This window comes from Euleptes europaea, chromosome 9 (genome assembly GCF_029931775.1).
Source record: "Euleptes europaea isolate rEulEur1 chromosome 9, rEulEur1.hap1, whole genome shotgun sequence".
NCBI lineage: Eukaryota > Metazoa > Chordata > Lepidosauria > Squamata > Sphaerodactylidae > Euleptes > Euleptes europaea.
The window spans coordinates 10,865,698-10,889,296 of NC_079320.1; the positions used below are offsets into that span (position 1 = coordinate 10,865,698).

General features: G+C 47.3%; 1 protein-coding gene across 1 annotated transcript in view; it reads left to right on the forward strand.

Moving 5' to 3' along the window:
• Positions 1–22,384, forward strand: part of FRAS1 (Fraser extracellular matrix complex subunit 1) — a 194,351-nt gene extending 171,967 nt beyond the window's left edge. Inside the window, 13 exon segments of the mRNA XM_056855545.1 lie at positions 646–833; positions 1,491–1,766; positions 3,828–4,060; positions 6,283–6,443; positions 8,063–8,277; positions 10,620–10,770; positions 12,359–12,466; positions 15,640–15,799; positions 17,270–17,386; positions 18,074–18,240; positions 20,077–20,282; positions 21,000–21,146; positions 21,741–22,384. Of these exon segments, the coding sequence (XP_056711523.1) occupies positions 646–833; positions 1,491–1,766; positions 3,828–4,060; positions 6,283–6,443; positions 8,063–8,277; positions 10,620–10,770; positions 12,359–12,466; positions 15,640–15,799; positions 17,270–17,386; positions 18,074–18,240; positions 20,077–20,282; positions 21,000–21,146; positions 21,741–22,337 (2,726 nt within the window). The 3' untranslated portion in view covers positions 22,338–22,384.
• Positions 22,385–23,599: the final 1,215 nt, after the last annotated feature.

The window sequence follows — 23,599 nt, forward strand, 5'->3', positions numbered from 1 at the left end:
CTGAGGGGGTGGGGTTTGGGGAGGGGAGGGGCTTCAATGCCATAGAATCCAATTGCCAAAGTGGCCATTTTCTCCAAGGGAACTGATCTCTGTCACCTGGAGATCCGTTATCATAGTGGGAGATCTCCAGCTAGTACCTGGAGGTTGGCAACCCTATCTACCCAGTGGGCTCCTCAAACATTCGCTTATCTTCCTCTCCATCTGCTTGCTTTCTTTTCTCCCTTGATCCAATATGTCGCTTTTCTTTCAGGATTGTTTTTTACCAGCTCTTTCCCAAATGGGAACAAAGGCCTCACAGAGAATCTCCCGAGAGCAGCAGCTCTTCGCTCACCCAAGTGGGGCTAGGAGTTATATTTCGGATCGTAGATTTTTATTAACAGGAGACGGGCTCCGTTAATCTCCACTGGCGTCTGTTAGTAAACCTGCCAAATGATCTGTCAGATTGTGTGCTATAAACAGCGGCTTCTTAGCCAAATCGTTAGAGCCAGAGGGGTAAAGATTTTTTTAAAAAACAGTGTTATTCTGTGTTGGTTTATGACAGTGATTTAGTGGGCCTTACCTCAGCATCGCTTTATGGAAGCCGTTAAAATCCCATCAGAAGATTCGCCAGCCTGTTTCAGCCCTCTTTCGTTTCCGTTCCTGCAGGGGTAGACCACATCATGTTTAAGGTGGAGATCATGTCCAATGAAGACAGGGAATGGCACGAGTCCTTTTCACTGGTGCTGGGACCGGACGATCCCATCGAGGCGGTCCTGGGGGAGATCACCACAACCATAGTGACCATTCTGGACCAGGAAGCTGCTGGAAGCCTCATTTTACCTGCACCTCCCATTGTAAGTGACTTAACTAGAACGACTGCCCAGTTTTCACAGTAGTTCCTGACACAGCAAACGTCACCCCCCCTCCCCAGGCTAGCGCTATCATGAGGAGAGAAAAGAGGGTGGCTGTCCCAAGTGGCAAATTTGGCCTCCATTTTTACTGCCCCTGCCCCACAGGAACTGCTAACATTTCTTCCCACCTCATTCTCCAGACATCTTGAAATATAGAGTTGCTGATTTTTAAAACACCTGAAGAACAAGGAAGGAAGGAGCATTAGCTGCTCTGATTCTTGGGGAGGGGAAAAGGTAGCGATGGGGAGGTGGCAGTTGGCAGCTTTAGGAAGTCCCCCTGCCTGTTTATTTATTTTATACCTTACCTTTCTCCCAGTGGGGATCCAAAGCACCTCTTCCATTTTATCCTCACAACAATCTTGTGAGGTAGGTAGGGTTGCCAGCACCAGGCTGGGGATTACCTGGAGATAGGGTTGCCAGCTCCGGGTTGGGAAATACCTGGCTTCATGTGTAGGAGTGGGGAATCAAACCCGGTTCTCCAGATTAGAGTCCACTGCTCCTAACCACTACACCAGATGAGGCAACTTTAGGGCTTGCAGCATTGAGAGCCTTGACAGGTTTCTTTTCTGGGGTCTCAGCTCTTGTGTTGTGATACTACAGGTGGTTACCCTGTCTGAGTATGACCACGTAGAAGAAGAGACCAAAGACAGTGCCAAGAAGTCTCCCTCTCCAGGCTACCCGCTGGTCTGTGTGACCCCTTGTGACCCTCACTTCCCCAAGTACTTTGTCATGAAGGAACGTTGCAGTGAGGCTGGCATTAACCAGTCCTCCATACAGTTCAGCTGGGAGGTGGCAACCCCCACGGATGGGAATGGGGCCAGATCCCCCTTTGAAACCATTACAGACAACACGCCGTTCACCAGCATCAATCACATGGTACGTGTGAAGTTAAGAGGTGAGCTACACATGACAGTAGAGACTCATGGGATAACCTCTGCTGGTCTTCAGCATACAGAGGGGTGTGCATATATAAATATAGAACACGTTCCTTGTGCATAAAAAATTAGCTTGTCAAAGAGAACAACTGGAAATAAGTGATGCTGCATTCTTCTTATCCTCAGTTTCCACTGACCTGCAAGTTCCAGGTCGTAGGGACCTGTGTTACTCTGTTGCTGTATTGGAGCTAGATTTGAGTAGCACCTTAGAGACCGACAAGATTTTCAGGGTATAAGCTTTCAAGAGTCAAAGCTCGTTTTGTCAGATACGAAGTTTTGACTCTCAAAAGCTTATTCCCTGAAAGCTTATACCCTGAAAATACCTTTCAGAAGTGAGCTGTGGTTCACGAAAGCTCATAACCTTGCCAGAACTTTTGTTAGTCTTTAAGGTGCTATTGGACTCTTGCTCTTTTCAACTTGAAAATCTTGTTCGTCTAGAAGGTTCTACTGGACTCGAATCCAGCTCTTCTGCTGCAGACCGACATGGCTACCCTCTGAAATGCTCTTCTGTTGCTGTATTAAAATTCTAAACAAGTTAATGTACATATTTCTATATAAAGTTTTTACCTCACCCAGGATGTTTAACTGGATTTCTTATAGTAGATATGAAGCTGTCTACTCTAAAGTCACAGATCCATCTACTCCACTACAAGCTGCTTTACAGGTTCTCAGGCAAAGGATCTTTTCCAGTCCTGCTGTCTGAGATTCTTTTAACTGGAAATTTCAAGAATTGAATCTATGATCTTGTGCATGCAAAACGCACAGTGTTTATAGTGAGAGTATTCAATGTGGTTTACAGGGTATATTAAGAACAAAACTTCTATCAAAACATTTAAACAATCGATGCAAAGCGGTTTTTAGCAACAGCATCACAAAACGGCAAACGCCTTTAAAATAATCAGATATAGAAGCCACAGATTAAAAGTCATAATCCAGAACCAGCATCTGAGCAGGGCTACATTGGCAGATCTTAAGAGACGTGATGTTATCTATAGGATAATCTGTATTTTTGTACTGTTGTTTTGCTTGAACCTGGATGGCCCAAGATAGCCTGATTGTGTCAGATCTCAGAAGCTAACCTGAGTCAACCCTGGTTAATATTTTTTTATTTTTTTATTTTGTGATTTATAGCCCGCCCTCCCCAGCCGAAGCCAGCTCAGGGTGGGTAACATCATATAATATAATCAACAATAAAATTATCCAAAAACTGAATTTAAAACAATAAAATCCAAATTAAAAACTTAAAACTACAAAGTACAGATGGCGCCTAACCACTGCTTATATTGCCAGATATATGCAGTAGGTTACCCTTCAGTTGACATCAGGTTACCCCTCAATATACCCAAAGGGAGGGGGATAGGGAGGCCAGCAGATGATGATATTTGCGACTGTCCTCAACCATAGGCCTGGCAGAAAAGCTCTGTCTTGCAGGCCCTGCAGGGCCACAGGGCCCTGTGTCACCGGGCAGAGCATTCCAACAGGCCAGATGGGAGACCACCAAGGAAGTCCAGGGTTGCTACACAGAGGCAGGCAATGGCAAATCACCGCTGGAGGGACTGTGGCTCAGTGGTAGAGCCTCTTCTTGGCATGCAGAAGGTCCCAGTTTCAATTCCTGGCATCTCCAGTTAAAGGGACTAGGCGAGTAGGTGACGTGAAAGACCTCTGCCGGAGACCCTGGAGAGCTGCTGCCAGTCTGAGTTGACAATACTGACTTTGATGGACCAAGAATCTGGTTCAGTAGAAGGCAGCTTCATGTGTTCATGTGAAGTCTCTTGCCTTGAAAACCCTATGAGGGGCAGCCATAAGTCAGCTGTGACTTGATGGCCCTTTCCACCTCCCTTGCTGTTTTGTTGGTTTTAATATTATTATGTGTTGTCATGCATACAAGCAGACGGAAAGGAGAAAATGTTTACTACCAAATGGAATAGTAAGTAAAATGTCAATAAATAAGGTTACCTTGTGTAACACACCCAGAATTTTCTTTTCTGTTATTCTCCACCAGGTGCTGGACAGCATCTATTTCAGCCGGCGATTCCACCTGCGTTGCGTGGCCAAAGCCGTGGATAAGGTCGGCCACGCAGGCACCCCCCTGAGGAGCAATGTAGTCACCATAGGGACGGACAGCGCCATCTGCCACACTCCCGTGGTGGCTGGGACAGCCAGGGGGTTCCAGGCACAGTCCTTCATCGCCACGTTGAAATATTTGGATGTCAAGCACAAGGAACACCCCAACAGGTAGAGCGCAACAGGAGACCGAGCTCAGCAAAGGGGTGGCCCAAATAAAATTGTGACCGATTGATATTTTTTTACAGAAAAACCAGAAAGAAAAGGATGAAACACATAGCTGGTTCTTTGTTTGGGGTGGTTCCTGTTGATCCCTTCCTTTAGCAGAAGGCACATCCTACTAGCAGGAGAAAAGCACCTCTGCTAGTGGATCCATGGGTTGGTTGCCAACCTCCAGGTGGGACATACCTGGAAAGCTGGAATTAAAACTGATCTCCAGACCACAGAGATCAGTTCCCCTGGAGAAAATGGCTGTTTTGGAGTGTGGACTCTATGGCATCACATCCATGCTGAGGTCCCCTCCCCAAACCTCACCCTCCCTAGGCTCCACCCTAAAAATGTCCAGGAATTTAGCAACCCCTAGCTGGCAACCCTAGATTCAGCCCATCAAAATATGCAAGAGAGAAAAGAAGAAGAGTTGGTTTTATATGCTGACTTTCTCTACCACTTAAGGCAGAATCAAACCGGCTTACAATCGCCTTCCCTTCCCCTCCCCACAACAGACACCCTGTCCAAAAAGTGAATTTAAATTGCAGAACTCCTACAATGGCCAACCGGAGAAATCAATATAGCCTGTCTCTTAGGCCCCCTTTATACAATCAGTTAAGGGGGCAATAATCAAGCGAATAAGCTTCCTTCTGTTCATTAAGAAGAAGAGTTGATTTTTATATGCCAACTTTTTTGACCACTTAAGGCAGAATCAAACCAGCTTACAATCGCCTTCCTCTCTCCACAACAGTCACCCTGTGAGGTAGATGGGGCTGAGAGAGCTGTGACTAGCCCAAGGTCATCCATCTGGCTTTATGTGGAGGAGTGGGGAAACAAACCCAGTTCACCAGATTAGCCTCTGCCGCTCATGTGGAGGAGTGGGGAATAAAACCATGTTCTCCAGATCAGAATCCACTGCTCCAAACGACTGCTCTTAACCACTACACCACACTGGCTTTCATACTTTATTTGCTTTTTGGGAAAAATCAAGACCAACATATAAAAGTATTAGTACATAATACACATTGTTTTATGAAATCTATTAAGCTTGTTACCAACCTCTGCCTGTTAGCTTTAAAAAAAAGTGAATTAAAAATACCGACATTACAGGAATTGCTAATTAAATGAACAGTTTCTGAAAAATGAAACTGGCAGATATTTTTGGCAATTAAATCTTAAGGGAAGCATCGGCTTTTAAAAGTGTAAATACGATGTGTTAAATGACCAATTAGTCTGTTGTCTTTGGAAAGAGAGAAATACCAAAAGGAATTTAGGGACTGTAGAGATGTTGCTGCCCTGACCTGGGTGGCCCAGGATAGCCAGCTCTCATTAGATCTCAAAAGTCAAGTAGGGTCAGCCCTGGCTAGTACTTGGGTGGGAGACCACCAAGGAATTCCAGGGTTGCTGTGCAGAGGTAGGCAATGGCAAACCACCTCTGATCGTCTCTTGCCTTGAAAAGAAAAAGAGGAGGAAGAAGAGTTGATTTTTATATGCTGACTTTACCACTTAAGGAAGAACGAAACCAGCTTTCCATCTCCTTCCCTTCCCCTCCCCACAAGAGACACCCTGTGAGGTAGGTGGGGCTGAGAGAGTTCAGAGAGAACTGTGACTGGCCCAAGATCACCCAACTAGCTTCATGTGGAGGAGTGGGGGAATCAAACCCACTTCTCCATATTAGAGTCCACCGCTCTAAACCACCGCTGTTAACCACTACACCTCTATGGGGTTACCATAAGTCAGCTGTGACTTGGCAGCACTTTCCACCAGCACTATAAATGTTTCTCACCTTCCCCACTGTGTATGATTATACAAAAGTGTTGTGATATGCATGTCTCAGCATCCAGTCATGAGAAAGTTACCGGTAACTGCTTCTGTGTTAGTATGTACCCAATTGGGCGTCAAGTAAAGCAGTTGATTTTAAAAGAGGGAGTTCAACTGACATTGTGCTAGGTTCAGTTGTTGTAGTTGATTTAGCTTTTCCATAGTGTAAGACTTAAATCTAGTACGTTAGTTAAGGAATAAATTTTTAAGTTTAAACTACCATTAGCATCTGTTATTAGTTACTCTGCTAAATGTAATGTATAATATCCAACAAAAAGAGTGGCCATCTGACTCATGCATTTCTTCTCCCCCCTCTACTCATTCCATCTCCCCTTTCAATTTCTCCTCCTTTGTGATGTTACCAGAATCCACATCTCGGTGCAGATTCCACACCAGGACGGGATGCTGCCTCTCATCTCCACGATGCCTCTGCACAACCTGCATTTCCTACTGTCAGAGTCCATCTACAGGCACCAGCATGTCTGCTCCAACCTTGTGGGCATCCAGGACCTTAAAGGCATCTCGGGTAATGAACCCTCCCGACTAAATTGCTGGCTTGTGCAACGAAACGACAAACCGGCACGGTAAAAATCGCATTAATTAAGCAGGTGTTTCTTTGTTGCCATCCTTCAGTTCCGGCCCTGGAGAGAGCTCGGCTTCAGGGATGGATTAAGGAGCGGGGGGGGGGGGGGGGAGCCCGTTCTGAAAGGCATCTCGAAAGCCTCTGGCATTTACACACTGATGTAGCTTAGTTAGCAGAGACTTCCCACGGCTTATGCTGGACCGGCATTTTAAACAGCATCTCCCCCCATCCAAATAAAAACAGGGCTGCTGTTTCTTTGTTGTATGAAAAAAGAGTAGCAAAGAATTTTAAGGGAGTCCAGCATAGAAAGAAAGATTAATTAAAACACATGTTCATGAAGCTGCCTTATGTTGAATCAGACTGTGGGTCCATCAAAGCGAGTATTGTCTGCTCAGACCGGCAGTGGCTCTCCAGAGGTCTCAGGTGGAGGTTTTTCACATCACTTGCTGCCTGGTCATTTTAAGTGGAGATGCCCGGGATTGAACCTGGAACCTTCTGTATTCCAAGCACGTGCTCTATCACAGAGCCACAGCCCCACTCCTATCCACTAGGTGAACTTTGAACAGATGTGTTAGGGCAGAGAGGGGCAGAATCGTGATGTTACCTAGGGAAGTGGTGAGCTCCCCCTCACTGACAGCCTTTAAGCAGAGGCTGGACAAGCACTTGTCAGGAATGCTGTAGGCTGATCCTGCATTAAGCAGGGGGTTGGACTAGATGGCCTCTATGGCCCCTTCCAGCTCTATGGTTCTAAGTTGCCATGTCGCCAGCAACACCAGCCTAGGCCTCTCCTCATTGGCAGTAAGTCCCCACCCCCTGCCAGTTGCCAGGACAGACCTGGCAACCCTAAATATCCTGGTTGCCAGATTCCTGCAGGGACTCTCCCAGCTGCTATGAATTAATCCCTTTTCCAGAATGGAAAACTGGGCCTGGGGCATTGCATGGTCAGCATCAAGCCAAGGATGGTAAAAGATGCAAAGCACCAGGTACAGTCTCCAAGAGCCCCTGGCCCTTCCTGCAGCACTGCATACTGGGACAAATATACTTTCACTGGAACATTTGGCCTCTATTCAAGCACTAAATGAATGTCAACAGGAGATCTGATGTAGCTAAGGCCTGTCACAAATACACACAAAGGCCATTTATGCTTGGTAATTAGCAGCGCGTTCCAGGCTGAAGTGCCCTGCATACTTTTTTGAGTTTTGCATGCTGAACCTCATTTAGGAAGTGACTGCGAAGCCGGCGCATACCTGCTTCGCATTTCTTAAGAGCCCCTTTAACACGACCTTTTGTGTTTGCTCCGCCTCTGCCGCGAAGAATCCCCTCAAGGAAGCATGCAAAATGACCGCTGCGCGTTAGCTATGTAACCGGCAATGCTAATGGATATGCAAACAAAGGAATGAAAGAGCAGGCGAGTGGGGGGGGGGGTTGGAATTTCTCCTTTTGTGTTGGAACCGTGAATAGACATTTTAAAGGTCGCATTTTTAAAAATAGCTTTGAGCGAGCATCAAAATTGAGCCTGCATAAATGGCCAAAGAGATCTCCGTGCATTCTTTTGTTCCCAGATGCTGGGTTCCTGGATGAAGTGACCTACCATAGCATCATTCTGGGACCTGGGTATGATCGGCCCTACCAGTTTGACCCCAGCGTGAGGGAGCCGAAGACGATCCAGCTTTACAAACACCTGAACCTGAAGAGTTGCATTTGGACTTTCGATGCTTACTATGACATGACGGAATTAATTGATGTCTGCGGAGGATCAGTCACTGCTGACTTCCAGGTAGGACCATATGTAAAGCTTTCAGTCTATTAGTTTCGGCTGCCAGTGAATGTAAGGGCCTAACTACATGTTACTCTGTTCATGGGTCTGCTCTGGGCCTTGTTAAATGTCTGCTGGGAGTTCAGTGTTGAAGTTCCTTCCCAGCTGCAAGGAGGAAGAAGAAGAGTTGGTTTTTATACCCCGCTTTTCTCTACGTGTAAGGAGTCTCAAAGCGTCTTCCCTTCCCCTCCTCACAACAGACACCTCGTGAGGTAGGTGAGGCTGAGAGAGTTCGGAGAGAACTGTGTCTGGCCCAAGTTCACCCAGCTGGCTTCATGTGGAGGAGTGGGGAAACCAACCTGGTTCTCCAGATTAGAGTCCGCCACTCTTAACCTCTACGCCACACTGGATCTACAACTTGAATGAGGACTGCAGTGCACAGGGAGTAGGGGGCTTGTCTTCACTGCTCTGGTGCCTGACCTGAAATCTCTGTGGAGCTGTTATTTGTCCCACTGGGAAAACGTGTGTAAGAAGGCCTGTATAAGGAGCCCCGTGGCGCAGAGTGGTAAGTTGCAGTACTGCAGTCAAAAGCTCTGCTCACAACCTGAGTTCGTTCCCTACGGAAGTTGGTTTCAGGTAGCCGGCTCAAAGTGGACTCAGCCTTCCATCCTTCCAAGGTCAGTAAAATGAGTATCCAGCTTACTGGGGGTAAAGGGAAGATGACTGGGGAAGGCACTGGCCAACCACCCCGTAAACAAAGTCTGCCTAGTAAACATCGGGATGTGACGTCACCCCATGAGTCAGGAATGACCCGGTGCTTGCACAGGGGACCTTTACCTTTAAGAAGGCTCAAGGCCCAAGAGAATGTAGAAGAAGAAGAAGAGTTGGTTTTTGTATGCCGACTTTCTCTACCACTTAAGGAAGAATCAAACCGGCTTACAATCACCTACCCTTCCTCTCCCCACAACAGACACCCTGTGAGTTAGGTGGGGCTGAGAGAGATCTTAAGAGAGCTGTGACTAGCCCAAGGTCACCCAGCTGGCCTTATGCGTAGAAGTGGGGAAATCAACCCCGTTCACCAGATTAGCGTCTGCCGCTCTTGTGGAGGAGTGTGGAATCAAACCTGGTTCTCCAGATCAGAGTCCACCGCTCCAAACCACCGCTCTTAACCACTACACCACACTGGCTCTCTTTGTTTGACCTTTTAGATCTAAATGGTCAAATAAACTTGGACTCTAAAAGGTCAAATAAATCACTCTCCCTTGCGCCTCGTTCCTCCTTTTTTTCTCCCACTTACCTGTGTGGCCTTATTTTCTTCCTGTGTACGTGCATATTGATGGGCTACATGTCAGTAAAACAGTAGCTCCCAGGGGCTGCTGCGGGGCAGGAAAATTGCGGGGAGAGAGGCTTAAGCCCCCTTTCTTCACACGCCAGTTCCGGTCCAAATCAGACCCTTGCACGCCTGGGAATTAAGTTTCAACACACGACCAGCAGTGCATGATGAGAGGACATGGGCCCGACCCACAAACAGTGTAATGTTTAATGAGGCCCTGTGTTTCCAGGGCCCTGACCTGGATGGCTCAGGCTAGCCCAGTCTCGTCAGATGGCTCAGGCTAGCCCAATCTCGGAAGCTAAGCAGGGTTGGCCCTGATTAGGACTTGGATGGGAGACTACCAAGGAAGTCTAGTGTGTCTATGCAGAGGCGAGCTATGGCAAACACCTCTGCTCATCTCTTGCCTTGAAAACCCTATGGGGTTGCAACTTTCCTTACCACTTAAGGGAGATTCAAACGGGCTTACAATCACCTTCCCTTCCCCTCCCCACGACAGACACCCTGTAAGGTAGATGGGGCTGAGAGAGTTCAGAGAGAGTGGTGACTAGCCCAAGGTCACCCAGCTAGCTTTTTGTGTAGGAGTGGGGAAACAACTCCAGTTCACCAGATCAGCTCCATTGCTCATGTGGAGGAGTGGGGAATCAAACCTGGTTCTCCAGATCAGACTCCACTGTTCCAAACCACCTCTCTTAACCACTACACCACGCTGGTGTGCCTTGATGGTACTTTCCATCTCCAAGTTTTCAACATAGTAAGTATAATTTTTTCTGTGTGAAGCAGGATGCTGCACCATAAAGTATGCCTGGTTACATAACTGGATGCTGATATCATAAGATTTATTTGTACAACTGCACTATCTCTGGACATCGTTTACTTGGCCCCTGGACTGACTCTGATCTAGAGGGGAGAAATATTCCAAAGCACTTTGAGACTCACAAGGCTTCCAAATTATAGCAGTCAATGTGGCTTATAAGTACCATCAGTGGCCTATTTTCCATGAGCATGACAGTCGTGTCATATGTTTTGGTAGGTTCGCGATTCGGCTCAGTCCTTCCTGACCGTCCACGTCCCGCTCTACGTGTCCTACATTTACGTGACGGCACCCAGAGGATGGGCCTCTCTTGAGCATCACACTGAGATGGAGTTTTCCTTCTTTTATGACACCGTTCTTTGGAGAACAGGTAGGGAGTCCAGTTACTTTTCAGGTGTTAATTTTGAGTTGCCAGGGAGCAACCTTGCTGGATTCAGAGGAGTCCAAAGCAGAGAGCATCATCTGAGAATCAGAATCTACACTGCAGAATTAAAATGGGTTTAGCAGCCTTGCATTCTTTCTCGTTGTTTCAGTAGAGGGTCTCTATAGCTGAGTTTCAGAGGGTAGCCGTGTTGGTCTGCAGTAGAACTCTAGGTGGTGGCTGGAGATCTCCCACTATGACAACTGATCTCCAGGCGACAGAGATCAGTTCCCCTGGAGAAAAATGGCCGCTTTGACAATTTAACTCCCTCCCCTCCCCAAACCTCGCCCTCCTCAGGCTCCACCCCCAAAATCTCCAGGTATTTCACAACCTGGAGCTGGCAACGCTATAGATATAGCAGCAGCAACTATTTTCTCTCTCTTTTTTTCTGAGTGGTGGCACTGGATACTCCAGAAAGAACTAAGGTTGCCAATCTCCAGGTGCAGGCTGGAGAATTCCCAGAATTCTAACTGATCTCCAGTTGACAGAGACCAGTTCCCCTGGAGAAAATGGCCGCTTTGGCCATTGGACTCTATGGCATTGAAGTCCCTCCCCTCTCCAAACCCCACCCTCCTCAGGCTCCACCCCCAAAATCTCCAGGTATTTCCCAACCCGAAGCTGGCAACCCTAAGTAGAACAGTTAGATTTGAGTCCATGAGTACCTTAGAGACCAACAAGATCTTCAGGGTATGACCTTCCGAGAATCTAAGGTCACTTAGTCAGGGGAAATTTGTGTTTGGTTTGCTGCAGTTTTCTGCTCCAAATTCTCAAACATCATATGCATGAGGGCTCCCCCCCTAATTCCAGGAGTTACTTGTGATTAATTTTACATCCCCAGTGAATCACGGAGCTTCTGAGTCCCTCCCCCTGAAAACAGTGCCTTGTTGCACTTTACTTGGAGGGGCGGGTCAGCTCTTAAAGGGGCTGCGTGTGCTTTTGCTGGGTATTTCCTCCCCACCTTTCTTCAACAGCTCCCTGCTGGGAGCTGCCTTCCAACCTTTGCAACCTCACTTTAGTGTCTTCCTGCACATTTCATGAAGGTTTAACTCCCTCTTTTGTGCTTTGTTTGAGTGAAGGGATTGGATGGGAGGGACAGACACGTGGGAGGGAGAAGCCAAAACGGGCGTGGGGAGAGAAACCCGAAGTTAAGAGCTATGCATGGAAATAGGGGGAATTTGCGTCGCTCTTGCCTCGAAGCAGTATTTAAATCTGTCCTAAAACAGCATCCCAGAACTAAGGGGGAAGAATGAAGCCAGAGCGAAGTCACGTCTGAAGGTTGGTAAAATCATGAATAATGCAAAGGAAGCCTTGAAGCAGTCCAGCAGGGACTGCGAAGTAAATACCCCTGGATAAATGGCCTGACAAAGGGAGCTTTGACTCTCATAAGCTTATTCCCCTAAAATCTTGTTGGTCTCTAAGGAGCTCCTGGACTCAAATCCAGCTGATTAGCTGGTTTGTATCTCCTCATGACAAAAGGGCAGGTTCAATTCAATCAGTGCTCCTGACTTTCCTCTTCCGTTTTTGTTTCCCCTTCTAGGTATCCAGACAGACAGCGTCCTTTCAGCCAGACTGCAGATAATAAGGATCTACATCCGAGATGATGGTCGCCTCGTTGTTGAGTTCAAGACCCATGCCAAGTTCAGAGGTATCCAAGCACTCCATTTCTACACAGAGAGGGGCTCGGGTCTGAAACCTGCTGGGAGGAAGGTTACGTCTTCTGCCCTAGATCCTTGGCCCCTACCCCTAATCCACCATGTGTGAAGAGGCTGGTTGGGGTGTCTGGGTCTGCAGGGAGGGAGACAGGTACTCTGCACATGCTCACCTTTATTATTTCTTCACTTTCTCCAGGGCTACGCCCTGGTTTTAATAGAAGGGTTTCAGGGTAATGCTCTGAGATGCGGAGCCAGAGGTGACAGGCCTAGCCTACTGTGCTTGTTGCTTTCCACACTGGCAGGGCCTGATGGAGTCAGATCGTCTGTCTGTCTAATCTTTATCCTTCCGTTCCTTCAAGGAATTAAGAGCGGCATTTCTGATCCTCCCCTCCCATGAGACTGTGTGGGGAACCCACCTTGGGCTAGAAAGCTGGCAGGTTCTCTGAGGGAATGAGTGGGGAAGAGGGCGAAGGAGAAACAGAGGAATGAACATTCCTCCCTCTCTTCCCTTTTTTCCCCTACCACTGTGAGGAGGCAAGTTGGGAGCTTACTCTTCCAACTCACCCTGTTCTGCTCCCGGCCTTTTGACCCACCCCTGCAAGAGAGTCACCGTCAACTTTCAGATCTCAGCCCACAGTCCGAGAAGTGCTTAGTTAAACCATTTAGGCAGCATGATTTGAATAAACTTAAGAAGAAGAAGAAGAGTTGGTTTTTATATGCCAACTTACTCTACTGCTCAAGGAAGAATCAAACCAGTTTGCAATCGCCTTCCCTTCCCTTCCCCTCCCCACAAAAGACACCCTGTGAGGTAGGTGGGGCTGAGAGTGTGACTAGCCCAAGGTCACCCAGCTGGCTTCGTGTGGAGGAGTGGGAAAACAAATCCAGTTCACCAGATTAGCCTCCGCTGCTTATGTGGAGGAGTGGGGAATCAAACCTGGTTCTCCAGGTTCTCTACTGCTCCAAACCACCGCTCTTAACCACTACGCCACGCTAACTTTCTTTATGATCCAGGCATGTTAAATAAGGTGGCTTTGATGCCTTATGTTAAGCATTTAGATAACCCTGATCATAGAAAGATTTTCACTTTAATAAGGTATGATATGCTGCCCTCAGAGATTCTTGAGGGTAGATATAGAGGTTTACCATCTAAAGAATGTGTGTGCTTATGTGGAGATGGGAATATCAAGACCCTAGAGCATATCTTTTTTGATTGTAAGATCTGTAGTCATATTAGAGAAACTTTAATTACCCCCATAATTTCCCGCCATCCCGGTAAAAATAGAGGACTCTTTTCTCAGTTATGCTAGCAGATAAGAATCAAGAGATCGCTTTCAAAGTCGCCAAATTTGAATGGATTGCCTTTATTAGAAAACTTGGGTAAGCCATATATAGGCTTTTTAGCTATAATTTTTATTAAAATAATGTATAATTTTGTGAATCTATAATTTTAAAATGTTGGTTTTCTCAAAGGTTATTTGATATACTAGTTAAACCATTTAGGAAAAGGACTAGAAGAAGAAGAAGAGTTGGTTTTTATATGCTGACTTTCTCTACCACTTAAGGGAGAATCAAACCGGCTTACAATCACCTTCCCTTCCCCTCCCCTCCCCAAAACAGAGACCCACTGAGGTAGGTGAGGCTGAGAGAGCTCTAAGAGAGCTGTGACTAGCCCAAGGTCACTCAGCTGGCTTCATGTGGAGGAGTGAGAAAACCAACCTGGTTCACCAGGTCAGTGTTCGCCGCTCATGTGGAGGAGTGGGGAAATTAAACCCGGTTCTCCAGATTAAAGTCCACCACTCCAAACCACCGCTCTTAACCATTATACCATGCTGGCTAGAGAAGATCTTTTGTCTGGGAATCAGAGGAGCATTTGAGTGAAATAATTAGAATTAATTTTCTGGTAAGGTAGGGCCTTTCCTGCCCTGATCTGGATGGCCCAGGCTAGCCCAATCTTGTGAAATCTTGGAAGCTAAGCAGTGTCAGCCCTGATTAGTAAGGGTTGCTAAGCAGAGACAGGCAATGGTAACCTGCCTCTGTTTGTCTCTTGCCTTGAAACCCCTATGGGGTCGCCATAAATCAGCTGTGACTTGACGGCAAAAAAAAATACAGGCCTTTCCTACACAAAGGATTTTCTGAAATTCTTTTTCACACACAGATAGGTTTTCCTGCAAACTCACAGTGCATTCCTAAGCAAGAAGTCGATGGGCTTAGAAGGGTGTAACTCTGCTTATTCATCAGTGCTGACAATAGTGATGATAGTAGAATTGTTTGTTCATCAATACGGTTGCTACTGTAATATTGATAATCTAAAGCAGCGGTTCCCAAACATTCTGAGTCTTGGAGCACTTTTCAGCAGAGAAATTTGTCATGGAGCACTAATTTTCACCTAGCACCTATATATTTAAACCGAATGACAGTAGTATTTTTCTTTCCAAACTCTTCACGGAACACTAGGAGATGTTTCGCGGAGCACCAAGTGCTCCAAGGAGCATAGTTTGGGAACCTCTGTTCTAAAGGAAATAAGCTCTAGTTCTGTAAACTAGACCAGGAGCTTGAACACATGTGAAGCTGCCTTCTACTGAATCAGACCCTTGGTCCATCAAAGTCAGTATTGTCTTCTCAGACCGGCAGCGGCTCTCCAGGGTCTCAGGCAGAGGTCTTCCACATCACCTACTTGCCTAGTCCCTTTAACTGGAGACACTGGGGATTGAACCTGGGACCTTCTGCGTGCCAAGCAGATGCTCTCCCACTGAGCCACAGCCCATCCCCAAAACGTCTTCTCCTCTGGGAGTCGCCCAAAAAACATCTGTGATGGGGCCAGTAACCCCTACACGGAAAACTCTCAACAGTCAAGATTCTTTGGAAGAAGCCATGGCAAAGAGACAAACCAGGTGGAGCCGCAAAGTCTTCTGTAATGGACCAAATTACCCCCCCACACACACACACACAGACTAGGCTTGAACACACATGAAGCTGCCTTATACTGAATCATACCCTTGGTCCATCAAAGTCAGTATTGTCTACTCAGACTGGCACTGGCTCTCCAGGGTCTCGGGCAGAGAGAGGTCTTTCACATCACCTACTTGCCTGGTCCCTTTAACTGGAGATGCCGGGGAATTGAATTTGGGACCTTCGGTCATGAACTCAACCTTGAAATCCCTTACAGGACACTTCGTGATGGAACATCACACGTTGCCTGACGCGAAGTCTTTCATAAGAACTCCCGACCACCTGGGAGGGATCGAGTTTGACCTGCAGCTTTTGTGGAGCAGCCAGACATTTGACTCCCCTTATCAGCTCTGGAGGGCCACCAGCTCTTACAGCAGGTAAAGGAAAAGGAAAGCTGTGGCATGTGTGGCCGTTGAAATTGCCGTCCGAGACGGCTTCTGGATATGCTGTGTTGGAATTCTGCTCTAATGCTTGCAGCCATTTGGTGGTGATGGTGTTGAGCTGGGGGGAAGCTGGATGAGGGTGCAGCTGGTGCTAGGAGCTTGGAGAAACTGGGTGATTATGACAGGCATTGGGGGTCAGAGGGGAAACCTAGAGGAGAACAGCAAGGGCTGGTAATGAGACTTGTCTCCTTTCCTGAATGCAGGTGATGAAAGGCAGTTGACGGTACTCACCGAGTCTCTGGCAGTTAAAGATCGTGGTTCTAAACTACTTCAGCTAAGCAGGCTGTAGAGTTGCTATATTTGACCCCTGCCACCTGACCAGAGACGTGTGAAAGGTCTACAAAATGGGGGAAAGCACACGAGGGGGAAAAGAAGGGTTGGCTTTTATATGTCGACTTTCTCTACCACTTAAGGAAGACTCAAACCGGCTTACAACCACCTTCCCTTCCCCTCCCCACAACAGACACCCTGTGAAGTAGGTGGGGCTGAGAGAGCTCTAAGAGAGCTGTGACTAGCCCAAGGTCACCCAGCTGGCTTCATGTGGGGAAACAAATCCACCAGATTGGCCTCCGCTGTTCATGTGGAGGAGTGGGGAATCAAACCCTCTCCAGATCAGAGTCCACTGCTCCAAACCACCGCTATTAACCACTACACTACGCCAGCTCTCCATCAACAGCATTGCGCTGAATCCTTTAGAGCTATTTTGGATATTGCCCAAGAGCTCTGGAAAGGGGATGAGAGAGAATATCCTTCAATGCTTCCATCTAATCTTTAAAAGGGTGACTCCACCTGTCCTATACATTTAGGTCATGTATCTCTCCATAGTTCAGTCTCCACCTTCAGCATTATCCTGAAGCATGGGAAGAGTATGCAAGAGTCACTCGTGCACCCTTTGGGGGTCGCATCTGGTTACTGTCATTATCAGGAACCTAACGGGCAAATTACACAGATGAAAGAATCACATGTGACCTGGACCTGCTCTGTGCTTCAGACGCCTCGTGGTAAATTGGGAGCCAGTGTGGTGTAGCGGTTAGGAGCGGTGGACTCTAATCTGGAGAACCGGGTTTGATTTCCCGCTCCTCCACATGAAGCCTGCTGGGTGTCCTTGGGCCAGTCACAGTTCTCTCAGAACTCTCTCAGCCCATGCGGAGGCAGGCAATGGCAAACCACCTCTGAATGTCTCTTGCCTTGAAAACCCTACCAGGTCGCCATAAAACAGCTGTGACTTGATGGCACTTTACACATGCACAATCTGGAAGTCTGTTTGGTTTGTGTGTTTATTTTTTTATTCAACTGATCTCTCTTAGACTAGCATGCATTTTGTCCTATGAGCAAAAGTATTCTCTGTGTATAAACAGCTCTCAGATTAATGCAGCATCTATGGTGGTTTCTCTCTGTTTCCAGGAAGGATTACTCAGGAGAATACACCATCTACTTAATACCATGTACGGTACAGCCCACACAATCGTGGGTTGATCCCGGAGACAAGCCATTTCCCTGTACTGCTCATGCTCCCGAAAAGTAAGAAAACACATTCACTGTTCTTTATCTTATTTGTAGCTAGATTCACTGTACCTGGGTGTATTTTCTGTTTGTTTATCGTCAGATCTCAGAAGCTCAGCAGGGTCAGCCCTGGCTAGTATTTGGATGGGAGACCTCGAAGGAATACTATGGTTGTGATGTGGAGGCAGGCAATGGCAAATCACCTCTGAACATCTCTTGCCTTGAAAACCTTGCGGGGTTGTCATAAGTCAGCTGTGATGTGATGGCAAAAAAATTGGCAAATTGCTAATATGAATTTTTTTTAAAAAAACTTTGTTCATTTGTCTGTTCATTCAGACAGGTGACCAGAACAACCTCCTAAGACATTAGGAAGAATTTTCTAACAGTTAGCGCTGTTCCTCAATGGAACAGGCTTCCTCGGGAGGTGGTAAGCTCTCCTTCCCTGGAGGTTTTTAAGCATAGGCTAGATGGTCATCTGTCAGCAATTCTGTTTAGTATTTTTCCAGTTTTCCCCCCAGACAGTCAGTAAAAATATTGGACTGTCCGGGTCAGTACCAGACCCCTAGCAACCTTAACTGGAAGAAGGTCAGATTGATCTGGGAGAAAATATATGCCGGCCCATCTGAGCCATTCGCTATCATTGTTAAGAAAGTATTTCATTTGCCATCTCTTCCCCCCCCCCTTTTCCTTTTTTTCCCCATTTAGATTTTTGATCCCAATTGCCTTTCAGCAAACAAACCGGCCTGTTCCTGTTGTGTATTCCCTCAACACTGAGTTTCAGCTCTGCAATAACGAAAAAGTGTTTCTGATGGACCCAACCAAATCGGAAGTGTCATTGGAAGAGATGGACTACAAAGGAGCTTTCTCCAAGGGTAAGGAGCCTCGTGGCACAGAGTGGTAAGCTGCAGTACTGCAGTCCAAACTCTGCTCACGACCTGAGTTCGATCCCAATGGAAGTTGGTTTCAGGTAGCCTGCTCAAGGTCGACTCAGCCTTCCATCCTTCCAAGTTCGGTAAAATGAGTACCCAGCTTGCTGGGGGTAAAGGGAAGATGACTGGGGAAGGCACTGGCAAACCACCCCACAAAACAAAGTCTGCTTAGTAAACGTCGGTATGTGACGTCACCACATGGGTCAGGAATGACCCGGTGCTTACACAGGGGACCTTTACCTTTTTTTTTTAACGGCTTGTTTCCTATGTGTGTGTTAAGTGCCATCAAGTTGCTTCCGACTCATGGCGACCCTTTGAATCAAAGTCCTCCAGTGTCCTATCTTTGAACGCCTTGCTCAGGTCTTGCAAATTGAGGGCAGTGGCTTCCTTTATAGAGTCAATCATCTCTTGTTGGGTCTTCCTCTTTTCCTGCTGCCCTCAACTTTTCCTAGCATGACTGTCTTTTCCAGTGACTCTTGTCTTCTAAAATTGTGACCAAAGTACGACAGCCTCAGTTTAGTCATTTTAGCTTCTAGGGTCAGTTCAGGCATGATTTGATCTAGAACCCACTGATTTGTTGTTGTTTTTTGCAGTCTATGGTATCTGTAACACTCTCCTCCAACACCACATTTCAAAGGAAACCAGGTTGATTTCCTATTGGCAGGGCCAGATCTTCTTCACACAGCAGCCAGCTTCATAACACGGCTATTGAACACACTTTCCTTCTGGGCCCTTCTTCGCTCTCCCTTTTCCCCAGAGGCCAAAGAGAAACCGAGCAAGTGAAATGCCCCCTCTCTCATTACATGTTTAACTTATTGGAGCCAGAGTGGGGTAGTGGTTAAGAGTGGTGGTTTGGAGCGGTGGACTGTAATCTGAAGAACCGGGTTTGATTCACCACCCCTCCACATGAGCGGCAGACTCTAATCTGGTGAGCTGGGTTGGTTTCCCCACTCCTACACATGAAGCCTGCTGGGTGACCTTGGGCTAGTCACACCCTCTCAGCCCCACCTACCTCACAGGGTGTCTGTTGTGGGGAGGGGAAGGAGATTGTAAGACAGTTTGATTCTTCCTTAAGTGGTAGAGAAAGTCGGCATATAAACACCAACACTTCTTCCTCCGTGGGGTCTGTTGGGTTGACACGCGAGCTAAGAGTTGTGCTTCTGAATCTTGTAGGGCACTGCAGACAATCATAGAATCATAGAGTTGGAAGGGACCACCAGGGTCATCTAGTCCAACCCCCTGCACAATGCAGGAAATTCACAACTACCTCCCCATTCCCAGTGACCCCAACTCCTTGCCCAGAAGATGGCCAAGATGCCCTCCCCTCTCATGGTCTGCCTAAGGTCATAGAATCAGCATTGCTAACAGATGGCCATCTACCCTCTTCTTAAAAACCTCCAGGGAAGGAGAGTTTACCACCTCCCGAGGAAGCCTGTTCCACTGAGGAACCACTCTAACTGTTGGAAAAGTCTTCCTAATGTCTAGACGGAAACTCTTGTGATTTAATTTCAACCCGTTGGTTCTGGTCCGACCTTCTGGGGCAACTGAAAACAACTCGGCACCCTCCTCTACACGACAGCCCTTCAAGTACTTGAAGATGTTATCATATCCCCTCTCAGTCTTCTCCTTTCCAGGCTAAACATACAATCCCAGGAGGCCCTGGGGTTGCTGCAGCCACTTGCCACCCCTGACGTGAAAGTTCTCTGCTTCTCTATGCTGTACTTTTTTTTTTCTAAATTCTTTTCATCCGTCTGACTCCTGTAAGTTTCCTTGTCTCAGGTCAAATCCTATATGGCCGAGTGATGTGGAACCCTGAACAAAACCTAAACTCTGCCTACAAGCTGCAGCTGGAGAAAGTCTATCTCTGCACCGGGAAGGACGGCTACATTCCTTTCTTCGACCCCACTGGGACCATCTATAACGAGGGACCGCAGTACGGATGCATCCAACCCAGCAAGCATCTGAAACACAGATTCCTCCTGCTGGTACGTGCTGCTTCTTGGGAGCCAACGTGGTGCACTGGTTAAGAGCGGTGGACTCTGATCTGGAGAACCGGGCTTGATTCCTCACCTCTCCACATGAGTGGCGGGCCTCCATGCTTACAACCTCCATGGCAAGTCTGGTGTAGTGGTTAAGAGTGGTGGTTTGGAGTGGTAAACTCTGATCTGGAGAACCGGGTTTGATTCCCCACTCCTCCACATGAGCAGCGGAGGCTAATCTGATGAACTGGATTTGTTTCCCCGCTCCGCCACATGAAGCCAGCTGGGTGACCTTGGGCTAATCACAGCTCACTTCGAGCTCTCTCAGCCTCACCTACCTCATAAGGTGTCTGTTGTGGGGAGAGAAGAACTTTGTAAACTGGTTTGATTCTCCTTAAAAGGTAGAGAAAATCGGCATATAAAAATCAACTCTTCTTCATCATCTTCTTCTTATTCGAGCTTGGACTAGTGGTGGAAAGTTCTGTCAAGTCACAGCAGACTGTGGTGACCCTGCAGGGTTTTCAAGGCAAAAGACGAACAGAGGGCGTTTGCCACTGCCTGCCTCTGCAGAACCACCCTGGCCTTCCTTGGTGATCCCCCATCCAAGTAGTAACTGGGGTGGACCCTGCTTCTGAGATGTGGCTAGCCTGGGCCATCCAGGTCTGGGCAAGAACTTGGGCTGCATTCAACTTATTCTCACGTGCTGCTTTCTTCATATTGCAGGACCGGAATCAGCCAGAAGTGACGGACAAATATTTCCATGATGTGCCTTTCGACGCCTGTTTTGCCTCTGAACTGCCAGATTTCCATCCCGTCACCAGCATGCCAGGAGTGGATGGCTTCATCATGAAGGTGGATGCCCTCTACAAGGTGTGTGTGATGTGACGATTATGTCCGGCCCAAACGTCATTATTTAAACTGGCTGTTTGCCATGGAGCCCTTTCTCCTAACCTTTGTGTGGCAGGTGGCTAGAAGTGGTGGGGCCGGGTTTGTGGGCTCGATCATCTTTATGATGTAGTGTGGTGTGGGTGGTTAAGAGGACTCTAATCTGGAGAACCGGGTTTGATTCCCCACTCCTCCACATGAGCAGCTGGACTCTGATCTGGTGAGCCGGGTCGGTTTCTCCACTCCTGCGCATGTAGCCAGCTGGGTGACCTTGGGCTAGTCACAGTTCTCTCCGAACTCTCTCAGCCCCACCTACCTCAAAAGGTGTCTGTTGTGGGGAGGGGAAGGAAAGGTGATTGTAAGCTGGTTTGATTCTCCCTTAAGTGGTAGAGAAAATCGGCATATAAAAACCAACTCTTCTTCTTCTTGCCTTGAAAACCTACGGGGTCGCCATAAGGCAACTGTGACTTGACAGCATTTTCTATCACCACAGGGACCTGGAATAAATAATAATGATGGGAGTAAGATGGAATATAAATGTACAAATAAAGTCTTTGGATTCTTTCCCCTTTTGTACAGGTGGAAGCTGGGCACCAGTGGTACCTTCAAGTGATTTACATCATTGGTCCCGAGTCCATCACGGGCCCTCGAGTCCCGCGCTCCCTCGTACACCAACTAAAGCGCCACCGCCGGGATCTTGCGGACAACAAGGGCAGCCTGTCTCTGGACGACTCCTTGATCTACGACAACGAAGGGGATCAAGTCAAGAACGGCACCAACATGAAGTCGCTCAACCTGGAGCGCCAAGAGGCCGTGTCCGCCGCCTCCCTATCGCAGACAGGGGCTTCCATCGGCAGCGCCTTTGCTGCCATCTTGCTCCTGCTCCTCGTGCTCTTGGTGGTTTGCTTCGTGACCCAGAAGTGTCGGAAACACAGGAAGAAGAAAAAGTCCGCCACGGATGGTGCGGAGGAGTATCCCCTCAATACCAAAGTGGAGGCAGCCAGGAGAAGCACAGAGAGGGGAGAGAAAAATGTAAACCGACAGTATTGCACCGTGAAGAACTTGAATATACTCTGTGAAAATGAGGGGACCTACAATTTCAAAGGGGCAAAGGTCAAGCAAGTGAACTTGGAGGTGAAGGTCCACAACAATTTACATGACGGGACAGAAGTTTAACGGCACACAGATTTCTTTTTTGTAACATCTTTTTATAAATTGTAAAAAAAAAAAGTATATACAGTTTTTTTAAAATGAAAAAAGAAAACCCATCCTAGTATTTTTATAAATAATCTTATGGGAAAAGGGAAGAATGATACTTTTGGGGGGGGGTTTGCTCGCTCGAGTGGTGAACAAGCGACATGTCCCCCCGGGGCTACCTCACTGGACACAGATCCGCGTGAAGCTCCCCGAGGCGGGTTATGCTAAGTGGCGTCTCGTGGGTCACCTTCATAAGGGCATTCCAGTCACCCAACCTGGAGGGTTGCTAAATCTCTACAGTTCTATGTGTTGTGCTCTTGCTGCAGAAGATGTCATTCTTGTTTTAGAAAATATTTTAAAAGCACAGGGTCCGACATCCTCGAGGCCTAACTGGAGGTGGAAGTATCACAACACTACACTCATGGGCAACAGACCGCGACCTTTGCCCCCGAGACATTTCTGCACTAGAGTTGACCATCGCTGGGTTTTTGTTTTAGCCAGAGGTTGCCGTGACTCCAGACTCAGTAATGCTCTGGACACAGTTCTGCTGGAGCATCAGTGCTCCAGTTATGTGGCTCCTAAATGGAAATGAAAACACGTTGCCGGATGTGTTTTAATTCCTTTGTTTGAGTCAGTTCGTGTGTGTTACCGCTGACATGCGCGGAGCTAGCACCAGACTGTGTTCGCATGGAGATGCAACTGACAACTGCTCTTGGGTTGTGCGTTTGCAGCTCCTGAGATTCCCATCTAACAAGTGAGAGCTTGCTTGGTTGTGGGTAATGGTTATTTGTAAACTGCTTTCCAAGCGCAGAGCTTTAATCAACAGAAGCCAATGATCATGTTTATAGCTTGATTATCGGCCCCTTCACTGATTGTGTAAAGGGAGCCAAAGAAGACAGGGTATATTGATTCCTCTGGTTGCCCATTGTAGGAGTTCTGCAATTTTGAAAAACCAGCCAAGATAAATGCTGAAGAAGCCCGACATCAACAGCATTCCGGCCCATCCCTGCAATGCTAATTCAGAATGATTTTTTTTTAAGATTCCCGCTAGGAATTTCTTTATAAAATGACCATTAATTTTGGAAACTAAAAATATCTTGTGCCAAACTATTTATCACATAACAATATGGGGAATTTATACTGAGAGCCAGCATGGTATAGTGGTTAAGAGTGATGGTTTGGAGCAGTGAACTCTAATCTGGAGAACCCGGTTTGATTCTCCACTCCTACACATGAGCGGC